This window comes from Planococcus citri, chromosome 2 (genome assembly GCF_950023065.1).
Source record: "Planococcus citri chromosome 2, ihPlaCitr1.1, whole genome shotgun sequence".
NCBI lineage: Eukaryota > Metazoa > Arthropoda > Insecta > Hemiptera > Pseudococcidae > Planococcus > Planococcus citri.
In genome coordinates, this window is record NC_088678.1 from 64,680,301 (window position 1) to 64,704,996 (window position 24,696).

At 31.7% G+C, this 24,696-nt stretch overlaps 1 protein-coding gene and 2 long non-coding RNA genes across 10 annotated transcripts in view; 2 read left to right on the top strand and 1 right to left on the bottom strand.

The window, feature by feature from the left end:
* Positions 1 to 24,696, bottom strand: part of vn (vein) — a 132,075-nt gene that overhangs the window by 19,322 nt on the left and 88,057 nt on the right. For 7 of the 8 annotated variants that reach the window (XR_010557133.1, XR_010557134.1, XM_065352210.1 and 4 more), the window contains exons 2-3: positions 7,553 to 7,715; positions 3,098 to 3,234 (exon numbers count right to left, since the gene is read on the bottom strand). Coding sequence is in view for 6 of the 8 variants with exons in the window: in XM_065352210.1 (XP_065208282.1) it covers positions 3,098 to 3,234; positions 7,553 to 7,715 (300 nt within the window). In the remaining 2 variants the exon portion in view is untranslated. Of the gene's footprint in view, positions 1 to 3,097; positions 3,235 to 7,542; positions 7,716 to 24,696 lie in introns of those variants that run through there. The other variant, XM_065352214.1, reaches the window with a different exon arrangement.
* On the top strand, positions 3,624 to 7,652 carry LOC135837074 (uncharacterized). The gene is made up of 3 exons (XR_010557137.1): positions 3,624 to 3,907; positions 4,090 to 4,194; positions 7,527 to 7,652. It is a non-coding gene; the product is annotated as an uncharacterized LOC135837074 (long non-coding RNA).
* LOC135834217 (uncharacterized) lies at positions 16,555 to 17,622 on the top strand. The gene is made up of 2 exons (XR_010556614.1): positions 16,555 to 16,656; positions 16,747 to 17,622. It is a non-coding gene; the product is annotated as an uncharacterized LOC135834217 (long non-coding RNA).

Sequence of the window (24,696 nt, forward strand, 5' to 3'; positions counted from 1 at the left end):
TTCATTGTATTTTTGATGCTTTTTGATCGATTTTGGCAAAAATTTTCAAAATTCATTTCTATCATGATTTATGTTGACTTTTTTTGAAAACCAAAAAATTCAAAAAATTTGCCAAAAATCAAAAAATTTGAAATTTAGTACCTGAAATTTGACTTGTGGCATATTTTTGTTTTGCAAATTAATCCATTGTGTGTACTGAATCTCATTTCTGATTTTTTCATGTAGATTTTCTTAAATCCAGAGAAATTCAAAAGTTCACCGAAGGCTTTCATAATAGGTAACTTGAAAGTTGAGACCATCATCAATCGTTTCAGGAGGCTTAAAAAAGAGGGTCAAATTTTAGCTTTCTACGTTCAACTTGATCAAATTTTTTCTTTATGAAAAATAGGATTTTGATTTTTTTGAAAAATCATGCGAAATAAAAAATTTAGCCCCTAAAATTTGATCTGACAAGTACTTCATATCTCATTTATGGCCTTTTTATGTCAATTTTCCCAAATCTGGAGAGTTCAAAAATCCACTGGAGGTTCTGGAAATGAAGGAAAGTTTAAATTTCTCCTTCCACGATTTAATTTTAATTTTTGTTTCATGGAAAATAGAGCTTTGAATTTTCGAAAATCATTTAATTTTGGTTCTTTGTGTGGCAATTTTTTCCAAACTGGAAAATCAAAAAAATCTTGAAGGCTCCAGAGCTGCTTTAAATCCCACTAGTCGATTCCAGAGGTCTGGAATAGGGTTTGAACCAAATTTCAGTTTTTTTCTTCATTAATTTGATAACATTTTTAAAATGGAAAATGGGCCAAAATTTTTTTTTAATTCTTCAGCTATTGAAAAAAGAAATTCAGTGCCTGGAATTTGGTTCAGTGGCATATTTTTGGTCGTTTTTTCCTCCCTCTCCCTGCCCCTCCCTATCTAGCCCAAAAGCAAATTTTTTGTAATTTTTATTCCAATAAATTCTGAAATATTTCATCAACTTCTAATCGTTTTTAACAATTATTATGACAATGTTATTTTATAACTAGATTTTTTACCATGTTACATTCAATTTTTACTTAATTTTCTGTAATTTCATGTATTTTTGATAGTTTTTTTTAAAACAATTTTCTTATGATATCTTATGTATTTTTTGCGAGATTTCTTCCATTTTAATGGACATATTTAATGCATTTTTTGTAATTAAAAAATGCTCTGTGGCTTTCAAATTTTTTTCATATCATTTTGCTCAAATTTCTCGATGCTTAAGCAACGTTTTGTCATTTCAAAATATTTTTATTGCAATTTAACAAGTTTTTTAGGCATTTTTTGCCAAGTTTTTCTCAAATCGTGAAACGTTTTATCAAATTTTATTCGTTTTTATGCCTGCTCAACTTTACACAATTTTTTCGTAAATTTATTGAATTTGTGCAGTTATTACTTTCAGTCATTCTTATGTTAATTTTGATTTCAATAGCTTAAGCTTAATTTCATTCCATTTAAATGTACTTGATCAATTTTTTTTGGTAGGTATTTCGGGCATTTTTGTCTTATCAGTTATTTTGCTAAAATGTTTCTTGAGTGGTGATACATTTTTCTATCATGCATTTCTTTCTTTCTTTCTTTTTTTTTTTTTGGTAGTGAAACAATAAATTGCACACTTTTAAAAAGTTAGTTTGATGTTTTATTTATTTCATTTTACAATTTAGTCCTGATTTAGCTCAATTTTCTGCAACTTCACCAAGTTTTGTTAATATTATTATCGATTTTTATGCCAATTTTGTTTGTTTTTTTTTTCAAACTTTCTTATGTGGATTTATCAAATATTTTTGTTTTTGTACATTTACATAGATTCACATGATCAATTTTTTTGTTATCTTCATTACTTTTTTAGATATTTTATACACTGTTTGTGTTATTTTTTTCAAATTTCAGGATATTCGATTAGCTTTAATTCATATTTTTATGGCATTTTATGTGACTTTTGAGTTTTGAGTAATTTTTTGACATAGTTTGATGACATTTTCTGGTACCTTATTTCAAGTGCTTTCTAAGTCAATTCAATTTTCGTTTTTTTTTTTTTATTTATTTAAGAATTCTTTATGTGCATTTTTTCAAAATTGTTAGTAATTTTTTGCTCCAATTCTAAAATATTTCAGCAATTTTTAATCCTTATCCCTTATCTATTACTTTAATGTCATTTAGCAATAATAATGAAATTTTAGCTCAATTTCGTTCAATTTTTTCCAACATTTTATTAAAATTTTTCAATTGAAGTTTTCAGTAGACAACCTTCTCGATCAATAATTTTTGAATCAAGCTCTGTTGAAAGAAAAAAAAGTTATTTTGTTGATCCAATAGAAAGGTGATGATCGTTGAATAATTTTTCAATTTTTTAAATTTAAGTCTTTGCCAAAATCATTTTTTATTTCAATGGTTCCTCTGAGTATTCTTCAGAATTCTGAACATCATTTACTTCGCAATTGTCCAATCTTAACTTCATCATCTTCTAAATGTTATTAAGTAGGTAGGTAATGATATGTACCTACAATGCAATACAGTACGGTGTAAAATTCAAATTAATATCGTTTTCCTCCGTACATAGGTAAAAATACCCATCATTAAACCGTTGAACTTTACTAATAATGCCATTTCCGTATCCGCAAAGACACGCCCTTATTTTAGTACTTTATTTTTTAATAGGTATTCGCACCTTGTCTTACTTAATGATCCTGTACTTGTGCTGTTGTTGTTGAGCACTTCAACTCCAACCATCTCCTAACTATATAGCCGATTATATTATTATCATTTTGGCACTACCACTACGGTTTAAAAACTCGCCAGCCATTTTTATTTAAGGTTACATTTAATAATTCTAATGTTTGGTCAGTTGATATGCGAACATATGACTTTCAAAAATAATTTTTCATTTCAATTTGCAAAATGCACATACGCTGGTCATAATATTGTTACTCTCATGTGTGTAGTTATTATATTTGTACGATGGGATGATTCTTTGAAAAACTAAAAATACTGTCGCGGAGATGCTAATTTATTACGCATATGCTTCATAAAAAATTATTAGTACGGAGAAGTTTTTATTTTTCATGAAATTATGACTTACTATTATTCACTCTCGTATTTATGTTTACAGTCGCTGATGAACTGACCGGACTTATGCTCTGAACGCCCATACCTCTGCATTCGTATCTACCCGCATCGCTGTTACGTACTTCTGGAATCACCAATAAGGATCTCTTCCTGTGGAAATAGAATACTTGAATTAGATATCTATATTTGTGCTGAGAATGGTTTTTGGCAAACTAGAAAAAATCTGAGAATTTCAATTAGGCGATGGTTTTATTCGTTTGAGGTGAGTATGGCTGAGGAATGATTGTTTGAACATTTTCAAAATTCAAGCCAATAAAGGCCGATTCACTTGAAGGCAGCCTTTGAAAATGAACCAAATATTTGAAATTCGCTCATATTTTTGATTTTATGACTTATTTATTTGTTCGACTCGTGTTTTAATTCGTAGTGAGAGAAATTTTCGATACAGCATGTGCTGAAAATCTCGATAACATAGCAATAATAATCTCAGACAAGTTCCAAATCAAGTAAAAACTTCTTCCACGAAATAAAATTAATCTTATATATAATTTTCTCAAAACCGAATAATGTTTCAGATCTGTAGTATTTCAATTTTCAATTCCATCAGAGAAGTCGAACTAATAAAGAACAATAATTAAATTATAACGCGATATCTCGAAATTATATTATTTCATTCGGAGAATTCAATCTCGAAATCGCGAGAGCGTGTATTATTTACAAAATCGAATGGCAAACTTCAAAATGTGTCGATGGTTTATGCGAATTGTTACGTAATGGAGTCGAAGTCGATGTCCAACCAAACGATCCGCGGATTCTAATACAGGTGGGAGTTTGAAGGTTTATGATACACTTTTTGTTCAATTATAAATTATGTTTATTTATTCAGCACCGATGCCAGGATAGTTGTGCTATTAACCTTTTAATCGTATAGGTACTTGAAAAGTGTTTTTCCTTATACGTACAAATCTAGCTCTTTCTTTTTTTTTGTTTGTTTCATATAAATAGCGATGACATCAGCGAAATGATTCGGTGAATGATCGTATCAAAATATATTAAATGGTCGGTTAAATTGAACTAAAGAGTTGGCTGCATCTCTATATGCTTCGAAAAGTAAGTATTACAAGTACAGAGTGATAAGTTATAGATAGGGTGTACCTTATTTTGAAAAGTTGGCTGCTAAAAAAAGGGCGCCAGTACCACACACCCCCCCCCCCCCACAGCTGAAACAAATGCTAGCATGAAAAAAAGCTCAATTTATGAAAATTTTTTGTTTCGACGTCAGAATTTTTCTAAATAATCCCCTTTTTAAAAAAAAAACTTTCCCGAGCCCTTCAAACCATATTGGCCCCTATGGTAAGGAGCCCTTCAAAGTTGAAAAAATCAAAAAAAATCAGAATAAATCAAAATCAGAGACGTTTTTTTTGAAATTATCACCAAAAGGAAAAATAAAAAATATAAAAAATTGATGCCTGTAGGAATTTTTTGAAAATTTTTCATTTATATGGGCAGAATCTTTTTAAATAAGCACTTAAAAAAAAAACCTTCTCCTGGTCTCTCAAATGACTTTAGTTTCCTATAAAGCACCCCCAAAGTCGAAAAAAATCAACAAAAAATGAGAAATTTATCTGAATAAATTTTTAAAAAATTTATTTATGTCTCCAAACTTCTACAAAATTGCATAAAAATTCCAAAAAAAGGTCCAACTTTTGCACAAGAAGGTCGATAAACACTTCAAAATTTAATATTCAGCATAATTTTTCACCCTTTGGAAATTTCACTCTCAGCTATTCACTTATCAAAACTTTTAAACGCGAATAACTCGAAAACTACCTACATACATACTTTTTGGTCCTCTAGGTCCCTCTAAGATAACACACTTGACTTATAACTATATGAAATTAATCTCTTCACGAATCAAATTATTTTTGGAAACTTGAGGAGGGACCAAGTTCCACTTTTTCATCATGAAAGGAGGGGGGAGGCAAATCGAAATTATGAAATAGTGCTTTTCTGATACAGATCGACCAAATCCAAGAATTAAAATTGAGAAGAAAAAAAACGTAAAAATGTTGATTTTTTCATTTTTTGAGGAAGGCAACAAGTATGAAGAGGAGGGGGCAAATCGAAATTATGAAATAGGTAGTGCTTTTCTGATAATGATCGGCAAAATCCAATAGACCAAATCTAAGGATTAGAAGGTATAAAAAAAAAGATGAAAATTTCAATTTTTCAGATTTCTTATAATATATTTTGAAAATTGGGGGAAGGGAGGGGGGCTTCCTGGCATGGCTTATTTTTACAAACATGGTTGAAAAAAAATTTTTTCTCATAAAACCCGACAACTTTAGGACGCTAACAAATATTTTTTTACAAGTACGTACATATTAAGGTATAAATAAGACCTCTCTTTTCTAATCCATCGGTTAGCCAAGCGTGAAGATAGGGAGGGGGGGTGTAAAATTGGTATGTAAGTTGTTGTAAGTGCATAAGTAATTTGTTGTTCTCCCTCCCTACCCCAAACATCCAAAAAATTTATTATCGCGTTCAAAAAGTCCTCTTTTTGTTTCAAAAGTTCCAAACAAAAGTCTTGTCAATTGCTAAATTTGCTTATAAAGTGCCAAATTTGCTCAAGTCAAAAAAGATCAATTTTTGAAAAAATTGTCAAAAAGTGTCAAATGAAAAATTTGTTAAAAGGTGACAATTTTTTTTTTAAAAAATGTCAAAAAATGTCCATTTTTTGTCCATTTTTGACACAATTGTTAAAAAAGTGTCAATTAATGTCAAACTTTGAAAAATTTGTCAAAAAGTGGCAATTTTTGGAAAAAGTGTCAAAAGTGTCAATTTTTAAGAGAAAATCTCAAAAAGTGCCATTTTTTACGCAATTGTCCAAAAGTGTCAATTTTTGGAAAAGAAAGTGTCAGTTTTGGAAAAAGTGTCAAAAAAATGTCATTTTTTGGAGGAAAATGTCAAAGTGTCCATTTTTGACACAATTGTTAAAAAAGTGCCATTTTTGAGACAATTGTTAAAAAAGTGTCCATTTTTGACACAATTGTTAAAAAAGTGTCAATTTTTGAAAACATTGTCAATTTGCAAAAAATTTGCCAAAAAGTGTCAATTTTTTGGGAGAAAATCTCAAAAATTGCCATTTTTGACTCAATTATCCACAAGTGTCAATAATTGTCAAATTTTGAAAAATTTGTCAAAAAGTTTCAATTTTTTGAAAAAGTGTCAAAAAGTGTCAATTTTTAAGAAACGTGTCAAAAAGGTGTCCATTTTTGAAAAAGTGACAATTTTTGAAGGATGTGGCAAAAAGTGTCAATTTTTGAAAAAGTGTCAATATGGTGGTAATTTTTGAAAAAAGTGTCAAAAAGTGTCAATTTTTGAAGAAAAATCTCAAAAAGTGGCAATTTTTGGAAAAATTGTCCAAAAGTGTCAATTTTTGGGAAAGAAAGTGTCAGTTTTGGAAAAATTGTCAAAAAAATGTCATTTTTTGGAGGAAAATGTCAAAGTGTCCATTTTTGACACAATTGTTGACACAATTGTTAAAAAAGTGTTCATTTTTGCACAATTGTTAAAAAAGGTTCAATTTTTGAAAACATTGTCAATTTGTAAAAAATTTGCCAAAAAGTGTCAATTTTTTAGGAGAAAATCTCAAAAAGTGCCATTTTTGACTCAATTGTCCAAAAGTGTCAATAATTGTCAAATTTTGAAAAATTTGTCAAAAAGTTTCAATTTTTTGAAAAAGTGTCAAAAAGTGTCAATTTTTAAAAAAGTGTCAAAAAGGTGTCAATTTTTGAAAAAGCGACAATTTTTGAAGAATGTGGCAAAAAGTGTCAAAATGGTGGTAATTTTTGGAAAAAGTGTCAATTTTTGAGGAAAAATTGTCCAAAAGTGTCAATTTTTGGGAAATAATGTCAAAAAGTGTCATTTTTTGCACAATTGTTAAAAAGTGTCAAAATTTTCAAAAAATGCCAAATTTTGAAAAATTTGTCAAAGAGTCAGTTTTTGGAGAAAATGTCAAAAGTGTCAACTTTTGGGAAAAAAGTGCAAAAGGTGCCAATTTTTGGAAAATTGATCAAAAAGTGCCCACTTTTGAAACAATTGTTAAAAAGTGTCCATTTCTGGTAAAATTGTTAGAAAGGGGCCAATTAAAAATTCTGTTTCTGCTAAAGTTGTCAAAAAATTTCCGTTTATTGTCAAAATTATCAGAGAGTGTCAATTTTTTGCGATGAGTTGACGAATACTTGTATTTTTTTTCGTCAAAATTCTCAGGAAGTAGTTTTTTGATAAACTACTTAGTCAAATAGTCGTAATTTTTACCAAAATTTCTAAAAAAAAAAATGTCCACCATGTATAAAAATAAGGTACACACTTTAGTAATAAGTAAGAATGTACATATAAAAAGTAAACTATAAATAAAGCAAACTGTTACTTCATTTTAGGCGGAAAATTGCTGACCTTTCCTTACTTTTTATATTGTATCCTCAATCTGGAATTGACAATGATTGGTGATCCGTCTTTGAACCATTGCAAGGCTGGTAATGGGTTTCCTTTGACTCGACATACCAATTGTAGCGGTTTACCGACATCCACTGATACATTCTTCAGACCCCAAACTCCAATCTGTCTAACTGAATACACAGTATAAGATTAGTTAATACGTTCGTTCGTACATACGCTTTGCTTCGCGATAAAATTCTAACTTATATAAATTTTCACAAAGCTTAATCAATTAAACGACGTCGTCGTCGCCGTGTTAAGTTGAAGGTCGCGTATGGTTCAAGGTTAAAAACCTCGTAATAGATGTGAAAATTCGCCGGCAACGGCGCAGCAACGAACTCATCTCGTAGCTTCCTTATTTTTCCCCATACGAAGCGCAGACGACGACGTGAAAAGATGGAGAAAAGATACTAGGTATTTTATTGCCTCGAACGATGAGGCGCCGTTAATGTTTTTTAATTCGATTATTTATTTACAAGCAGACGCACACGTTTCGTTTTCAACAATGTGTAAATATTAGTGTTAAATTTTCTTCCCTATATCTCTTTCTTTCTTTTTTTTTTTGCCTCTTTTACTTGTAAATAGAACGCTGCATTTCACGTGTGTGTGTGTAATGATGATATTTTACCAAATTTCAGGCGCCGATTTATGTTCCGAATGGTTTGATCTTTTTTACATCGATTCGCAACGGTATACGGTGGAGATTTTCTTAGAAGATGGGTTCGCGCTGCGTCGAGATGCACAGATCTGTGAGATCTGCGATGGTTTGTTTATTGGAACAAACGATTCTATAACGCAAATGTACGCGAACGCGGACATAATTTTTCGCATTATTTCGTTTGAACGTTGTAACTCTATAGACATGAAGGATATGTCAATGATATGTTACAGAGATGTGAGATGACCGAAACAAGCATTCGGATGCATCTTTGATCTAAATAATTATGTACGAACATACGCGATTGATTGCATAACCGTATAGTAACCCAGTTTATATGGTACCAGATTTATTTTGCTTTTGAACTGTCATATTTTTACTCAGTCGAATGTGAAGATAATATTGGCAGCTTGGAAAAAAGCTAGGTAAATGGCGAATATTTGTCGTACATACGTATTACATTTTATTGTGTATAAGTGTAGAGTAGGATTGGGTATTGGGGAAGGTGAAGAGAGTAGGTACCTTGAAGCATGATGACCTATTCGGATCGCTGCCATTACCATGTCTCCTATTTTAATATGTACTATGACGGTACCTGAACTTCATAACAGCCAATATAGGGATGTAAACTTCCAATTATTAGTGTAGTTCCTTTCGAATTGTATTTAACGAGGTCTGCTTTTTTGTTGTATTGTGAAAGATAATTATTGCTCGTGTACCCTGAACTGGGCTCAAATCATCAGTCGTGAACGTGTAAAAGGCTACCGTCTAAAAGAAGATCGTACTCGTACGTATTTTAGATGTGATGGAAAAGGGGACCTGTAGTACTATTCGTTAACTGAGATCGAGCTGAAATTTGGCTCACTGAAAAAGAATGTCATCAAGACCTTGGAATTGAATTTTCAGCCACCGAAGTTGATTTTTTAATTCTTGGAGAATTTTTAAAAGTGACGGAATTCGTCTGTGAGATATTTATTTTCTATACTTAAAAAGAACAGACATCGAGATAAAAATCTGAAACTCGGTTTTTATTCCGAAGTTGACCTCCTGAATCGATTGCCTTTATTTTCCAGTCAATTCGGCACTTCGAATCGATCGAAGTGGATGAATTGCAAATCCGAAGTGGTCAGTGGAAAAGTGTATTTTTTTTACAAGTTGAATAAATCTCAAATTTAAAGAAAAATCCCAAAATCGTCAATTTTTGTAACAGGTTACTGAAAATTCCACCTATCCTCTGAAGTCTGCCTCCTCGAATCGATTGACTTCATTTCCCAACTAAATTAGAGCCTTTTGCAGAAGTTGCATTTCCTCCAGGGATTTCAAATCTCTCCTGAAAGCGTTATAATCAACTCCGACAGCTGAAAATTTAATCCAATAAGTTCGACACTTCGAATCGATCGAAGTGGATGAATCATAAATCCGAAGTAGTCAGTGAAAAAGTGTATTTTTTTTTTACAAGTTGAAAAAATCTCAAATCTAAAGAAAAATCTCAAAACTTTAGCAGTGCAAGAAATGTAATTTTTCTGCTAATAATTGTCAAATTTTTGCTTTTTGAAAGAATTCTTCCAATTACTAAAGATTTTTACCGTTTTTTTGTTTTTTTTTTGTTTTAGAAATCAAGTATTCAAAAACCTTACCTTTTTTGACAGAAATTGCCCAAAAGTACAGAAAAAAATATAACTATAGTTCCAAAAAAAAAAATCAAAAAAAGTCTTAATTTTTGAATCAAATTGTGAAATCGTGCCAATAATTTATAAAAATTGCTAATTTTCTTAAAAATTGTCAAATTTTTGCTATTTGAAAAATGTTTGCAATTACCAAAGATTTTTACCGTTTTTTTTGTTTTTTTTTTTTAGGAATCAAATTTCTAAAAGCCTTATTTTTTTGCCAGAAATTGCCCAAAATTACAGATAAAAAGTAGTTCATTCATAAAAAAAAACAAAAATGGGTCAATTTGTGAAAAAAATGGTAAAAAACTGTATTTATTTGCCAATAATTTATAAACAAATGCTGATTTTTAAAAAATTGTCAAATTTTTGCTGTTTAAAAAATTTTTTGCAATTAACATTTTCACTTTTTTCAAAAATTGTTCAAAATAAAAACCCTTGCTAATTATTTCCAAAATGTGCTGCTTTTTGATGAAATTGTCAAAATCTTGTTTTTTTCCTACAATTGTCAAAAATTCTCGGGGTTTCGCGAAAAATTCCAAAAAGTCTTATTTTTATTTAAAAATTGGCCTTTTATGTAAGTCTTGCTTTCTGCCAAAAATTGACAAAAATTCTAGCTTTTCAGCATTTCTTTCGTTCTTTTACGTAAAAAATGGATTAAAAATAGAATATCTCATTAAAAAACAAAAAAAATTGCGAGAAAATGTAATTTCTTTGCTCCAAAAAATTGTCAAGTTTTGCTAAAATGGTTAAATTTTTACTTTTTGAAAAATTGTTTGCAATTGCTGCAGATTTTTATTTTTATTTTTTTGGTCAAAAATTATCTAAAAAGTTGCTTTTTTGTCAGTATAATTTTTTTAAAAATAGGTTCTCCTAATGTCTTGCTATTTATTGCCAACAAATTAAGTATAAAAATTTGTCTGTTTTAACGTCTTTTTTTTTTTTTTTTTTTTTTTTTTGTAAAAAATTGACGCAAGTCTCAACTGTCTCAAGTCTCACTTTTTATTAAAAATTGCTTAAAAGTCTTGTATTTTTCGTCAGAAATGACCGTATCAAAAAGCTCTTCTTTTTGTTGATATTTTCAAAGTCTCGCTTTAATCTGCAAAAATCGAATGTTTTTTTGTTTTTTTATTTATTTCGCCAGAAATTGAAAAAATCCTCATTTGTTGCCAATAATTCCCAGAAAATCTCTTCTTTTCATAAAAAATTTCAAAATAGTTGATTTTTTCTTAATTAAAAACCAGACCAGAGCATTTCAATTTGTAATGTTCTGTTTTTTTGTGTTTTTTTTCTGCATTCGAAATGTTTTGCTCGTATTTGATCACTTTTTGATTACTTTTTCAAGCTTTTCTGGTTACTAAAGTTACCTAGGTACTTATTAATATTATATTTACATATTTTGGAAAAATTGAGTACGAGTCCTACAGATTCCAAATCGATTGGGACCTGTGAGTGGCAAATCCGAGGTGAAGAGTTAGAAATTATACCTATCTATTTCTTCTCAAAAATTCCGATCATTTTGCAACAATTTTCTCAAAACATCTTCCACCTTCTGAAACCGAGCTACCCCCACAATTAAGTGGCAGACTCAAGGGCAACTTTTTTCCAGTATCAGAAAATCGAGTGGATAGAATAATTATAGTGTCATTGAAGGCGATTTGAAATTTCTGGAGAAAAGCCAACTTCGCTGGAGGCTCCAGATTAGCTGGAAAATAGACGAAATCGTTTCGGGGTGTGGACTCTAGGAAGTAGACGATGTTTTGAGTAACTTGTTGGAAAAATTGACGATTTTCGAATTTTTTTTCTTCAAAATTTGCGTTTTGGATAATTTTGAAAAGTAAGCGAATTCCTTTATTAATTGCGAGAATTTTTTCAAAAAGCAATTTTAGCAAAGCCAAAAAACGTAAATTTTTGAAAATTATTGGTCCGTAATTACATTTTTTCAAAAAGTAGGACTTTTTGCATTTTTAAAAAATTTTTTAGGTCAAAGACGACACTTCTTCGTAATTTTTTACAATTTTAGGAAAAATTCCACGCCTTTTGGGGAAGTTTCAAAACTCTGGAAATATCTAAAATCAAGCCGAAGGCTCCAGAATGACCAAAAATTGTGAAATTCTGTTCGAGGGGCACTTCGTATCAGTTTCAGGTCTAATTTCCCTGAGTTTTACTAAATCAGTATCCTTTTTGTTGTTTTAAAAAAAAAAAACGTACATTGCCAAAAATGTTCAATTTTGAATTTTTAAAAGTTCAATAAAACTCGAAAAATCAATTCGGGTGGCTAAAATTTTGGTTATGGAGGTTTCAGAGGGCATATTGAGATGTTCCCATGCTAGTATGTTTTTTGATTTCGTTCAGAATATGAATCGATGGAGGAATCGTGCTGATATTGAATTAAAAATCAACGCTGTATACGATTCGAGCTGAGGAAAAATGCAATGAAAATCTCATCGTCATCGAAGATTTTCCATCCGATTCCGTTGCACTAGAACTAGTATTAGTAAGCAAACTATGTAGTACACAATGCTATGTATATTTAGGCCACATATGCGAATAAGGCCTCCGAATTGTGTTACTGATTACACGGGCGTGTATTGTAGCGACGTCGGCGGCGATGGTTCTGCGAAAATTCAATATACGTAATCGCTACACGCTTCGTTTAATACTATTTCATGGTTTTCGACGAACGATAGATGGATACTCGTATTTAAATACGCGCCATCGGAAAATTACTATAGTTGAATTTTTGCCGGCGTCGTTAAGGCAGCAGCCTTTAATACATATTCTATAAGTATGTCATGATGCATAATTTAAGATTGAAAGCAAGAAAGAAGCCACTGCCAGTAGTAAACATGGAAAAAAAGTACGAAGAAAAATTCAAACAAGATATAGTACTACGTACTCGTACGCTGCTGACGATGGTCGAGCAAGTTGTAAGGATTTACGATCGCGCTCTCGAGAATTCTTTTATACATAATTATAGGCTCCAAGTTTTTGTGTGTTTTAACAACGCTATGCCCGCGTAATAAGACCCACCGCCGACTGTAATATTTTGCATGAACGATTTTTTCCTATTCTGAAAAACGTTTAACGTTATAATAGTCTAGAGGTTTTTTTCCACCGCCGCTAAGTAATCCCGGAAGCTATGAAATTTTTGATGGATGTACAATTTTCAATTATTGGTGCCTGTGTCCCGAAGTCTGTCGAAGAGTCCAAGTCGAAGCCTATAAGTTTATGGAACGTGTGCGGCTACTTTCACTTTTTGCGCTAACGTTTGATTTTTTTTCGCTTTTTAGAAAAATTCTTTGGTAAACTGGTTTGCAGTGCTTTGCTGCAGTAGACGGTCTAATTGTTATAGATACGAGTAGTCCTTAAGATTAAATCGAAATGAATTTTAAAGACGTTAAATACGAAATGATTTGTGACCTGTACGTGTCTTTCGGAAGTAACCGGTTTATACGTATTATAAATGTACACGATGAAACATATAGAGAAGAAGGAAAAAAAATTTCTCAAAAAAGTTTTGAAAATGTATGAAGTGCCCGGGTCTCTCCTCTTTCTCGCGCACATTACAAAAGCTAACCAGTATTTACTCTACGGCGATCTGGATTAGCGCCAGTTTTAATTTATAGTAAGCGAACAATTGCGGAATATTTATGATAAAATGTCCCTGAAAAGAATGGAACACGGTGAAAGAATAGCGACTTAGGAAAAAAAAAACAAAACCAAACCGAAGCTACGATGAATTGAAAATTCTTGGAAAATGTATACACAGGTTGGTCATTCGCGAAGCCGAAGAATTACATGTAATTATAATGTAATAAATGAAAAAAACAACAGAGAATTCGGTACGAGTGTGGAATAAAATGTTCCAAGTTGGTGTCCTGCACCGAAACAATAATATAAATAACTAAAATTCCAGGTACTGTGGAGAGATGGCCGAGCAAAACAGACATTTTGACAACACGTTTGTCTATAATCGTGTGTAAATGCAACTTGTGGTATGCATTCTTTTGCTAAATGAGGAATCTTGTTGTACATTGTGTTAGGTCGTCTGTGAATTCTTCCCCAGCCACCGTGATCAGTCGTTGCATTATCCATGTTTTTAAAACTTTTATCTATCTGGATTCATATAGGTTGGTATAGGAACTGTGGTCGTTTCAGATCTCTCTATAGTCTCTCCTATATGTGCATGTGTGTGGTTTTGATTTTTTTTTTGCTCTCTTAATCGGTTCAGGTATACTTAAGAGGTGGAATTTTTAATCGTTTAATGATTTCGAAGGGTTGAAGTTAGGTTTGGTGTTTGGGAATCGAGTGCAATGAGTTTGATGATTTGATTATTGAGTTTAAGAAGTAGGTACTTGGATTTGCTCGAATCGTAGCAAAAAAAGGTCTCAATTTTCGAAAGAAAAAGAAATTCGCAAAGAAAGGTAAGGTAGGTATTCCTTGGCCAGAAATTCTCAAGAATTGTTGATTTTTGCGTTATAAAAAAATTCTTGCAAATTTGAAGATTTTTCTCTTTTATTTTCAAAAATTATGCAAAAGCCTCGCCTTTTGCCAGAAATGGCAAAAATTATCATTTTTTTCCCCAATAATCGCCAACAACTCTTTTTTTGTCAAAAATTGTCAAAAATTTTAGAGCTTTTCGCATAAAATTCCAAAAGTTATCATTTTTTCCAAAAGTTGTCCATAAATATTGCTTTTTGTCAAAAATTCCTGTTTTTTAAGCAATTTTTTTCCTAAATAAAAATTTTTAAAAGTACGAAAGACGTTCTTTTGTCTAAAAAAAAAATGCAAAAAAAGTCTCACTTTTCAACAAAAAATTATCTCAAAGAAATGTTTTTTCTTTGCCTGTAAATTTCAAAAATTATTGATTGTTGCTAAAATTATCAAATTTTTGCTTCTCGAAAAAGTTCTTGAAATCGCTGAAGATTTTCCTTTCTTGACGTGGATATGTTTTTTTGCGCAACGCTCACTTTCGAAAACTTGAAAAAAAATCAATCTAGGTACCTATTTTCTAACATTATGCCAGACTTTTAAAAATTCGAATGAAAATCACTCGACTTTTAGAGACGCTGACTTTTGAAAACTTGGAAAAAATTCTATAGCAGTCCTGATATTATTTCAGACATTCTTTGGAAAAAAAAATTGAAAGAAAATCGATCAATCGGTGTGAGTTTAACTTTTGTCTTTAATGAATCAGTTCGGATTTAAAGCAAAATATAGTGCAACACACCTTCTTCACAGAGCATGCAGAATTATCAATGGTAGCTTTGAAAAGAGATTTCGATTCCATTTGGCATCTGGGCCTTCTTTACAAACTATCCAACCTCAACATTCCATTTTATATGTATTATAAAAATGATTCGCTCATTCTTGCAAGATCAAACATTTGTTGTTAAAATTGGAACAGAAATATCAAACGAAAAAAGAGTGTCCATTGGAGTACCACAAGGAGCAGTACTAAGCCCTCTTCTAATACAATACCTATATACTGTCATGATCTGAAAAAATTGAGAGGACATTTTGCACACATTTTTTAAAAAAAAATTAAAAAGTACCATTTTTTGGCCAATAATTCCCAAAAAGTCATGCCTCTTGCTAAAATTTCTGAAAATTCTCCTTTTCTTTCAAAATATTCTAAAAAGTCTAATTTTTTCAAAAATTGTCCGAAAAACTCGCTTTTTTGCCAAAAAATTGTCAAAAAGCCCTTCATTTTGTTAAACTTGTCAAAATCTAGCTTTACCTATTTTTCGAAACGTATTTGTTTGTTTATTTTGCTATTTTTTTGCTAGAAATTGTAAAAATTCTTAAGTACTTAATAGTTGCCAAATTGTCAAAAAGTTTCAAAATAGGTAGTTCAACTTTTTGAAATTAAAAAACAAAAGATTTCAAAGTGTAATGTTTTTGTGTGTTTTTTTGGTGATTTTTTTCTGCATTAGAACGTTTTGCTTGCTTTTTTCACTTTTATGGATAAGTATATTAAGTGTACTTTTTCAAGCTTTTTTAGCTGCTAGAGTTTTGTTTTTTGTTTTTTTTTGTTGAAAAAATTGAATCAGTACGAGCACTGCTCTGATTTCATTTTTCGTTATCTTTATTTTCAGCTTAGTCGAATAACTCAGCTTTTATCTGATTATGATCCGTCTTTCATAATCTAAAATGTTCAATGGGTCTGATGACCGATGAGAAGCTGAATAGAATGAAATTGATAAGATGCTGATTAATGAAGATAAAGATGGAAAATTTATTTAATTTGGAGCTGAAATTAAAATTGATGAAAGTACATACTAAATACGATTCATCTTAAATTTTGGCTTCGAATAATTAAATAAATTTTTATTTTTATTTTCACCAGTGTCTTATCATTTCCCCTATTCAATAATCTTTAGCCTCGATTTTAGCTTAGTAAAGAATTATTTTCGTAATTTTTATATTTTTTCGATAATAAATTCATTCAAGGGTACATTTTACACGAACTGAGATCAATTAATCAGATATCCAGATTACTGCAATATTATTTATGAATATTTTCAGGAAATCAAACAATAGTTTTACTTTTATTAGCATTACTCGTAATACCTATATTAAAATTCATCTTTTTATGGATCGTGATATTTTTTCCCTTTAATTTTATAGGCTTCAGTCAGCTGTAAATTGACCATATGCGAGAGAAGGAAGGAATTGCAGTTTTATTCCACATCAAGATCATATCTTCGTATGCCTAACTACTGCCTGCGTAACTATACATAGGTATTTTTCTATCAAATTGATCCTGTAATACTACATAATACGTGTGTAATTTTGTAGTTACAACTTCGTACGTTTGTATTTTTGTTTCAGTAAAATATTATAAGAAAAATACCATTCAACGTTGATGAACGATAATCGAAGAACAATAATGCATTTTCCAAGGACAATGACATTACGAATTTTGTCATTCCTCCAACTAGGTAGGGTACTCGATGTACGTAGACATATATGGAACAATTGATCAAAAAGATTCCACGATGTTAACATACCCTATCAACGGTATACCCCTTTAGCTTTCCTTTCACGCCTAATATAATATCTAAAAATATCCACACGACCGACCCACCATCCATACGTATGCTGATGACAGATACCGGCTGCTGCTTCTGTAGGTACTGTACAGACGAAAGACTACACAATTGTTTTCCTACATCGTCGCGTCTACAGAGACAAAGTATATAAGCTGTACATCTACATATGCGATGGTAATGCTAACGTAAGCTCCGTTCATTTCATACCGTCGTCGTGTTTGTGTATATTTAATTCATCCTCATCTCGAAAATACATATACGCGATGAAGGTGGGTAGCACAGCCACAGACTTGCAGTCTGCCGGTTTCCTTCTGACAACAACGTGTCTAATTTGACGGTCTTTTCCATCGTGGTTGTCAGAAGAAAACCGGCAGACTGCAAGTCTGTGCACGATAGGTATAATACATGGAAAGAAGATGGCCAATGGCGCTCTCTACTATATACGATACTATACGCCAAGTACTGCTGTTTTACTACAGCCACGACGGCTGCCTGCTTGTTCACTATATCGTAAGAGTTTTTCCTGCTCTGCTCCATCGTGTACGTATTGTTACTACACCAATAACCTAATTACTGTGAAGACCTCCGTGGTCTACTATTAAATAATTTAAAACCATAATAAAATACAGAAGGTTATTTACCTCGTGTAGTTCAAGGTCTGGCGTAGTACAACACGTTTTGAATTTTTTTTTTTTTTTTTGTTTTAACCGCCGACAGTAAAAATGAGAGGAAAAATATGGCGTATTTTCTCATACCTCTCTATACACTTTGTACCGAATAAGTACTAGGTAGGTATATCTGCTTATATAGAACTATTGAAGTCTTGCAAGAAGACAAAGCGTACTAGCGTGAAATTCGATAATGATTTAGCGATCGAATTATAGAAACATGGTACGGCTGCATCGAGATTCGAGTATATTGATTATTCGCGTTCCACTCTACGACGACGGCAGCGATCACCGATCATCGATCTGTATAAAATGAACAAGATGAGCCTATACCATCCATATACGGTGTATAATTTCAAAACGCCCGATCATGTCGAAAGGTCAACGAGTAAATACCATACTACGTTTGTAATAGCGAAAATTCAATTGTTGAAAAAAAAATCATTTAAACAAAGCAAACGACTTTGCGCTTGCGGTTCCGAAGACCGATCGTCGTAACTCTTAAGTGAATATTCATTACACAAACCACCGTAGTGAAAATCTTCTTCGATGTTCGTATAACTCTATAACACAGAAGCCCCGGCGGCGTACAATTAACGGCCCTAGTAACAACCTACTATCTGTATACGATGATACTCTCGTAGTAAAATGTGTATTTCGTCGCCGGCGCTATGGAGGTGGAAGTAGTATCGTAGTACGAGTAATAGTAAAATCTTACGATGAAATTATCATACCACAAAACGTGAGATACTATACACGATGAGTCGAATAGTCGATCACTATCCCCGAACTGAACTGACAACTTCATCGTCTGATGATGATGATGCTGATGGTTATTTTGTAAATACGAAAAGAGCGGCGAATTCGCCGAAAAAGTAATTTTTCAACGTGGGACGTGGGTTTGATCGTGTCCATGGTAGTGAAATTTTACCTAGCTCGGTTTTTATTTTTATGACGATGATACATGCGTTTTAAATTAGTACCCACTTTTTCACTGTAATGATTATTTTGAATTATGACCTCGAAATTGAAATATTATCTAATGAAGTGTTCGATAGCTATAGGTGGTGTTGATAGGTCCGAATGTAATAGTGATGTTGAGAAAGTATTGTGTGTGTTTAAGATGGTATTAAAAGGATTGTATTGTTGAATTGTGAGCGACTTGGCATAACGATTATGTTGTGGTTTGAGTGATGAAAATTAGTGCTGGAGATTTCAATTTGGTACCTATCTAATCACTAATGTTTCTTAGAGTTGTAGTAAGTGCCCTGTAGTACTCAAGTTTACTTCTATGAACCGTTTCGTTTATGACTATAAGGTAATTTAATATTATTATACTTTATATCGATTGGTACCTAATTAGAAATACTTTTTGATCGGATTGATTTGCGATCGAGTGATCGAATCGTTACCTAATTCGATTTACAAACTGAGATGGTAATTTTAATTAGGTATCTAATGAGTTGAAATCTGAAAATGATTTAAATACCTATACCGAAACGAGTAATTACGAGCTAATTAAATTAAACTACCTATTCATCTTCAAAAACATTTGAAAATTTCAAATTTCAAATTTTATTCAAACATCAGAAATTCAGAATGAGAAGAATTTCTGTGTTCTCATTGAGAACACAGAAATTTGACCAAGGAAAACTGGAAATGGAAAACACTTTCCAGTTTCCATTTCCAAGTTCAAACTTCAAAGCACACAGGTGACAGGATGAGAATTGTTAATGTTATAAGTTATTCAAAAAGGGGAGAAAAGTTTTTGAACTTTTTAAAGTTTTAAATTAAAAAATAAAAATATAGTAAAAACAAAAATAATGAATAAGTAATAAACTACAAAGTACAAACTACTTAATAATAATAATAATAATAAATAATTAATAAATTAAATTAAAATAATTTAATTTTAATTTTAAAAAATTAAAAAAATCAAAAAATAGAAATGTCAAAATTTGTCAAAAAAAATTGTCACAAAAATAAAAATGTCAAAGACAAATTCAGTTGGCATTCCACAACTTTTATTCTGTGCTTTGCAGTTTTTTGTGTTTTGCAACACAAATGGCGGATGTGCGTCATTCAGTCATTTCGTGTTTCTTGTATTCTTGTATTTTCGTGCCTTTGTTTTGTTTCATAAATTCTGTATTATTCGCGATTTAATTTTAATTAACTATACCGTATATTTTAATCGTTCTCGTGTAATGAAGTGGGCTTTTCTACGCGTTCGAGCTCCAAGTCAGCAAAAGCTTCTTGGTTTCGAATTTTCGTACTTTTGTTCTCAAAATTCGGACGTAATTACGAGTTGATAAATTGTTTGTTGCATATTTGATCGTTTTCGTGTAGTGAAATGAAGTGAAGCTGTAATCAGCTCTTCTGCTTGTCCAAGTTCCTTTGAGTATTATGTGGAATCCTGGAGCTCTTCGATTCATCTTTCATCATCAAAAGTAAGTGTTTGATAAGATCACACACACACATCTTGACAATATAATTATGTAAACTTTGTATCTGTCCAACGACGTACCTATACGATCGTTTGTCTACGTATTACGTAAACCCTGTCTATGAGTAGATACAATGGTAAGGAAAAATGCTTAATTGATTATCGATTACTTGTACGGTACGTTTTTTGATCAATATTCTCTTCTCTCCAACAACAACAACGAATGATTCTGAACATCTACTGTCTGATCTTGAGAAACTATCGTAAACTCAGGACCAAGCAGTATACCTTACCTAATACTTTCCCGAAGCCAGAAGCCAACTCTTAGTTCGAGTTTGAAGCAGAGCAGCACGAATGACCGAAGGATACCATCAGTTTAGTTCATCTATCTTGACTGGAGTTCTCAGGACGATCTCATGGTATTATTTTTCATTCATATTCAACCCCCTTCAGTTCTTTTAGTTTCGAACTCCTTATATCTAGTATCAAATAATCGAAGTTGGACAATTCGACGAACCTTTCGTCTGATTCCGCTGGAACTTGGAGTTACTCCTATAGATTACTCCGGAACGGCGGAACTTGATAACTGATAAGAAAATAGAAGAGACCAGCTCTCTCTGCTGCCACTTCAGTTTTACTTTTAGCCCTGCTTTCAGTGCTTTCTGAATTTCACCATGAAGTATTCAAAATCAAATATTCGTGACGAGTACCTATGCGAAAAAGAATCAAGTAAAGCGATCTAAATTTCGAACGACGGAACGATCGAGTCAATTTTTTATCATACCACCTTCGATTATTTTACATTCATTGCATCGACTTATCACGATCGATTGAAGTTCTGGCAAGCGATCTGCTGTCATTATTGAATCTGTATCTGTCGTTTATATTGATTTTCGGTAACAATCCTCGTGATTTACTTTCGATTAGTTTTGAATTATGTTTGTCAGAACAAGTCTCCATCGACTGGATTCCAAAGATATGACCATTCGTGGACAACTTATTGATTTTTTGATTCAATTTCGGATTTTCATTAGAAGTTTAAGTTCAGTCACCTTTTTTTTTTTTTTTCAATTTAGGTACGTCAGACTACAGTTAATTGTCATGAGTAGCTGAGAACAACATGGGTAACAATTTTCGACGATTTTTTTTCTCTCGATTTTGTACTTATTACTTACTTCAAAAAGGTTTTCATGCACTTTTGGCAAATTTCGTTCTTATTTCATTACTTTTGGCCAAGTTTTAGTAATTTCAATGCTGGTTTTATGGTGTTATAACTTAATTTTAACTCGTTTTAAACTTTTTTCATCCATTTTTGACAAATTTCACCGAATTTCCATTACTTGTTGATAATTTTATCATGTTTTAGTGTTTTTTTTGAGTGTTTCCACATAATTTTAACACGTTCTAACACAATTTTTTTAACTTTTGGCATGTTACACTGAAAATTCGTCATTTTTGGTAATTTATACCTATCTACTGTTTTAATGGGTTTGTTCGTGATTGAGTGTGATAGCAACACAATGTCTCAGGCAAATTTACCAAAATTTCATCTTTGTTTCGTCATTTTTAGGTGTTTAATGCGTTTTTTTTTGTTTTCAAGTAATTTATCAATTTTTTTTACATTTTTGTTCATTTTGTCTAAATGTTAATAGTAATTTTTCTTTATTTCAAATTTCACTGTTTTTTAAAAAAAATGTTTTAAACATCTTTTTATGCAATCTTAGTCAAATGTTTCACCAATTTTGGTGCTTATAATATTCATGTTTTCAAGTTTTTTTATGAATGACTAAATTTTACAATGTTTTGTATAATTTTGACTGCGTTTTGACAAATGCTAACATTTCATTTTTTATCGGTGATTTTCTCAAATAACTTAATGAAGTTAATTTTTCAAAAGTTCATTCTTTTTTATTATTATTATTTTTTTTTTACATACATATTTTTATTTAGGAACTCAATTTTTCTGAAATCTTGGCCCCAGGTCAATGTAAATGATATCAAAAAATGAATAAATTTGCAAAAGGTATTTTTTAAATCCTTTTTCCACTGACTAAGTACTCACACCTGTGCCTCAATTTTTACTGCTGAACTCACTGCCATAAAACATTGCCTAACAGATATAATTTCCATTCAATCAGAAAACAAAAAATTCTTAATCCAAAGCGACTCACTAAGTTCACTGCTATCCATTCAAAACATTTTTTCTGACCATCCCATAGTCCAAGACATACATAAGTCCCTTTTTAACCTCCAATATTATGATTACTCAATTAGCTTCATGTATGTTCCCAGCCACATAGGTATCACTGGAAACGAAACTGTTGATAGATTAGCAAAAACAGCCGCTACCCCCTCCCCTCTTACCACTCTCACTCCTGATGACATTAAATCTCTAATCACTCACAACACATTTACTAACTGGCAGAACTATTGGTCACAACAAACTTCAAACAAACTCTTCCAACATAAAAAAACTACCCTCCCCTGGAAAAATCTGGGCCACCTGAACAGAAAAGAAGAAATCATGATTACCAGACTAAGAATAGGCCACACAAAAATTACTCATAACCACTTATACCAAAAAGAACCAAAACCCTCATGCCAATTTTGCAGAAACGAACCCACATCCATCCAACACATACTTTTCAACTGTCCCCAACTAAAACAAAACAGACTTACACTACAGATAAAAGAAAACCCACCTACTATCCCTGACGAACCCTCAGAAATACAAAAATTCATCTCCCTAATAAAAAACATCAACCTCACAAACCAAATTTAACCCCCCCCCCTTACGGGTGTAATAATCTTGTAAGTATAAACACCCAAAAAAAAAAAAAGTACATTGTCTTATTTTTAATGGTACGCCGGTTGCAAATCTCTGTCTTTTGCTAAAGTTGTCAAGGTCTTGATTTCAGCAAAAAAAATGCAAAAAATCTCGCCTATTATAAAAATTGACAGAAAGTGTTGTTTCTCCCCGGGGGAAAAAAATTTACTAAAAATTGTCACTTTTTGTTAGAAATTCCAAAAAGTTTCACTTCTTTCCAAAAATTATCCAGAAATCTCGAGCTACTTGTATCTTTCCAGAAATTGCTAAAAATGTTGCTGACGAATAATGAGCTAAAGAGACACTTTTTTTTTACCAAAATTGACTAAAAATTTCCATTTTTTTGCTAAAAATCGTTGAAAAACTTCATTTTTTGCCAAAAATTGTTAAAAAACCTTGCTTTTTTGCTGAAGTTGTCAACGTCTTGCTTTCTGCCAGAAATAGGAGAAAGTCTCGCTTTTTGTCAAAATTGCCAATAAGTCTCGTTTCTTGCCAGAAATGACTATACGAATATTTTGTGCAACTTTGCTCAAAATTTCTCAGAAATTCTATTTTTTTTTGCAAATTTTTCTGAATTTATTGCTTTTTTGGGCGTATTTACATCATTCTAACCCATTTTGAACATTTTTCATGCACTTTTGTGAAACCGTTTCTAGATCAGTATTTTGAACAAAATTCAATGTGTATGTTTATAGTTTTTCAAAAATTTGTAAAAAAAAAAAATTATAAAATGTTGTTTGTTTATCAGAAATGGATAGTTTGAGGTTGTAGTAGTTTTTCAATTAGCTATAAATCTGATGGAGAAAATTGAAAAAAAATTGAAAATTTTGAATTGACACCATGGTCCGTTCGAGTTTCCAATATTATCGATAACTAAATTAATTATGTACAATCAGATCAAAGTGAACGAAGCAATAAAAATGATCAAATTCCATCAACTAGACTCATTCTAGACACGAAAGGGGTTAATTTACGATACAAGACCTACATCACGCCCATCCGAAGATATTTTCATTAGCTTATTGAAAGAAAGAATGATTAATAGATACGAATCTTCATCCAAGTAAGTATCAGTATCTATTTCGAACCAAAAAGCACATCATCGTGTTGCCAAAGAGATTATTAATGTTTAAAAACAACATACCCATTAGCCACTCGAGCACAAGTGTAGACCCGGTAGAGTGCAGACCAAAGGAATGACTCGTACACAAGAGCACGTTTTTTTTTCGTGTGCATGCCATAAACATACGTTCGATTATAAAATTACACAATAATATAAGGACATTTTTTCAAAATTTCAACTATCTGATACAAATTCGTTTCTCATTGGTCTATAATCTATTTAAAAACGTCGAAAAGTTTTCTACAGTGAGAGTTTATTTTCACAGATGCTAGCACGTCGGTTTGGGTGTTTGTATCTGCATCTTTGGCTACATAGTGTTGCTCTGCTCACACCAGTGCAACAAGTACATACAAGGCTCAAAATATATATAAATTGGGTGTTTGTACGAAGATATTTTTAAACTAGTGTGTCTAATAAAACAACAACAAAAAAAAAAACGAATGTTCAACAAATCATCAACACGATTAATGATTTTTTTTTCGCGTCCGTCGGTATATTCTCTCTACTTTACGTACCTACCTATTTTTCATCAGGTATAATTGAAAATTGGAAGAAAATTCCACATCCACACCAGCATAGCTTCCCTCAGACTTCAATTATCACTCTCATGTTTACGCAGCACACCCCAAGATAGCGACGAGAGCGAACGCTCACCTGCGATGTGTAAA